Here is a 2,129-nt window from a genome sequence, read left to right as displayed (position 1 = left end):
ATGAGTAAGGTCACAGAATTCCTTCTGTGGTTCGCACTCTTTTACCTAATGTACATTTACCCTTTGACGATTTCTGGTCCGCAGAACTACATGTGCGACCGTAGATTTTGGTGCGGACTGCACATTTCTTTGTGCCGTCGCACATTGGCCATTTCACTAACAGGAAAACTTCAGAGAGTGTGCAACTTTTGATTTCCAGTTGTGCGGCTGCAAATCCCTTCTGCTGTGGCATTCCATATTGTGCGGTCCGCGCAATAAATGTGCAGTCCGCACTTTTTCCATACTTAGCTTATTTTTCTGAGCACAGCTCCTGCAAAGCACATTCATTCCTGCAACACACTTTAAAACCACTTAGCATAAACTGAGACCTATCTAAAGAAGGAGAAAAAGAAAAAGAAAAAGAAAAAGAAACATGGGTTGCCTCCCAAGAAGCGCCTGATTTAATATCGCGGCACGACACAATTTACCATCACTTGAAATGAATCACTGCCACAACGTGGCCATCATCAACTTTTCCCGGATAATGCTTCACCCAGTGACCATCGACTCTAAGCACTTCATCATTTTTATTCTTCAAGTCCAATGCACCAAAGGGTGTCACACCCACAACCTCAAACAGGTCACTCCATTTAGACTTTAACTTTCCTGGAAACATCTATAACCGAGAATTGAACAACAACACCAGATCACCTTCTTTAAACTCCTTGTTCTGAATGTACTTGTCATGGAGGTACTTCATCTTCTCCTTGTATAAGGGTGAGCCAGTGTATACGTGGTACCGGAACTCATCCAACTCATTCAACTATGCCACCCTTAAGTTGGCGGTGACATCCCACTCAAGATTCAACTTCTTTAAAGCCCACACTACTTTGTGCTCAAGTTCCATCGGAAGATGACATGCTTTTCCGAACACCGGCCAGTATGGAGATAATCCGATCGGTGTTTTGTAACCAGTCCTATAAGCCAATAAAGCATCATCGAGTTTCTTAAACCAATCCGTCCGATTAGCATCCAATTTTTTGGATAAAATATTCTTTATTTCCCCATTGGAAAGTTCCACATGACCGCTTGCTTGAGGATAATAGGGGGTCAAGACTTTATGAGAGACACCATACTTGGTGAGTAAGGTATCGAATGCGTAGTTACAAAAATGCGATCCCCTATCACTTGTGATAGCCCTTGGAGTACCAAATATTGTAAAAATATTCTTCTTCAAAAATGCCACCACACTTTTTGCATCATTGTTGGGCAAAGCAATAGCCTCAACCCATTTGGACACATAATCAACTGCGACCAAGATGTAGGTATTTCCACAGGAACTCACAAAAGGACCCATGATGTCAATACCCCACACATCAAAAATATCAATCTCCAAAATGGTAGTGAGGGGAATTTCATTTTTCTTTGAGATTCCACCGGCCCTTTGACATTCATCACAATGCTTGACGAGATCACTTGCATCCTTCTAAAGAGTGGGCCAATAGAAACTGCAACTTAACATATTGGCCATCGTTCTTGATCCACCATGGTAACCACCATAAGGCGAAGAATGACAAGCCCCAAGAATTTTAACTTGTTTCTCCTTTGGTACACACCTTTTAATCACTTCATCCGTACAAATCCGAAAAAGGTACGGTTCATCCCAATAATAGTCTTGACAATCCTGTTTGAGCTTCTTCCTTCGATTTGAAGAGAACTCAACTGGGATGATACCATTCACAAAATAATTTGCTAGATCTGCGTACCAAGGCACCTCTTTCATAGAAATAGCCAAGAGTTGCTCATCGGGGAAAGAGTCATTGATTTCAAGGCCATCGTGCGGCCTCCCCTCCTCCTCCAAATGAGACAAGTGGTCCACTACTTGGTTTTTACTCCCTTTTCGATCTTGGATTTCTATATCAAACTCTTGCAACAAAAGTACCCATCTCATCAACCGGGCTTTGGAATCTTTCTTGCTTATAAGATAGCAAAGTGCCGCATGATCCGTGTGAACAATTATTTTTGCACCCATTAAGTACGGGCGGAACTTCTCAATAGCAAACACAATGGAAAGGAGTTCTTTCTCTGTTACAGTGTAATTGACTTAGGCACTATTCATGGTCTTGCTTGCATAATAGACCAGATGAAAA

At 41.9% G+C, this 2,129-nt stretch overlaps 1 protein-coding gene across 1 annotated transcript; it reads right to left on the bottom strand.

Moving 5' to 3' along the window:
- Positions 1-802: 802 nt before the first annotated feature.
- LOC138868500 (uncharacterized) lies at positions 803-1,336 on the bottom strand. The gene has a single exon (XM_070146055.1). The coding sequence runs from the start codon at positions 1,334-1,336 to the stop codon at positions 803-805; it is 534 nt and encodes a 177-aa protein (XP_070002156.1).
- Positions 1,337-2,129: the final 793 nt, after the last annotated feature.

The sequence above is a fragment of the Nicotiana sylvestris genome, chromosome 5 (genome assembly GCF_000393655.2).
Source record: "Nicotiana sylvestris chromosome 5, ASM39365v2, whole genome shotgun sequence".
In the NCBI taxonomy this organism is placed as follows: Eukaryota; Viridiplantae; Streptophyta; class Magnoliopsida; order Solanales; family Solanaceae; genus Nicotiana; species Nicotiana sylvestris.
This window is presented reverse-complemented; position numbering and strand designations above follow the sequence as displayed.

Coding starts and splice junctions, on each gene's coding strand:
- LOC138868500 (XM_070146055.1), bottom strand. CDS start 1,336: ATGGGTCCTTTTGTGAGTTCCTGTGGAAATACCTACATCTTGGTCGCA.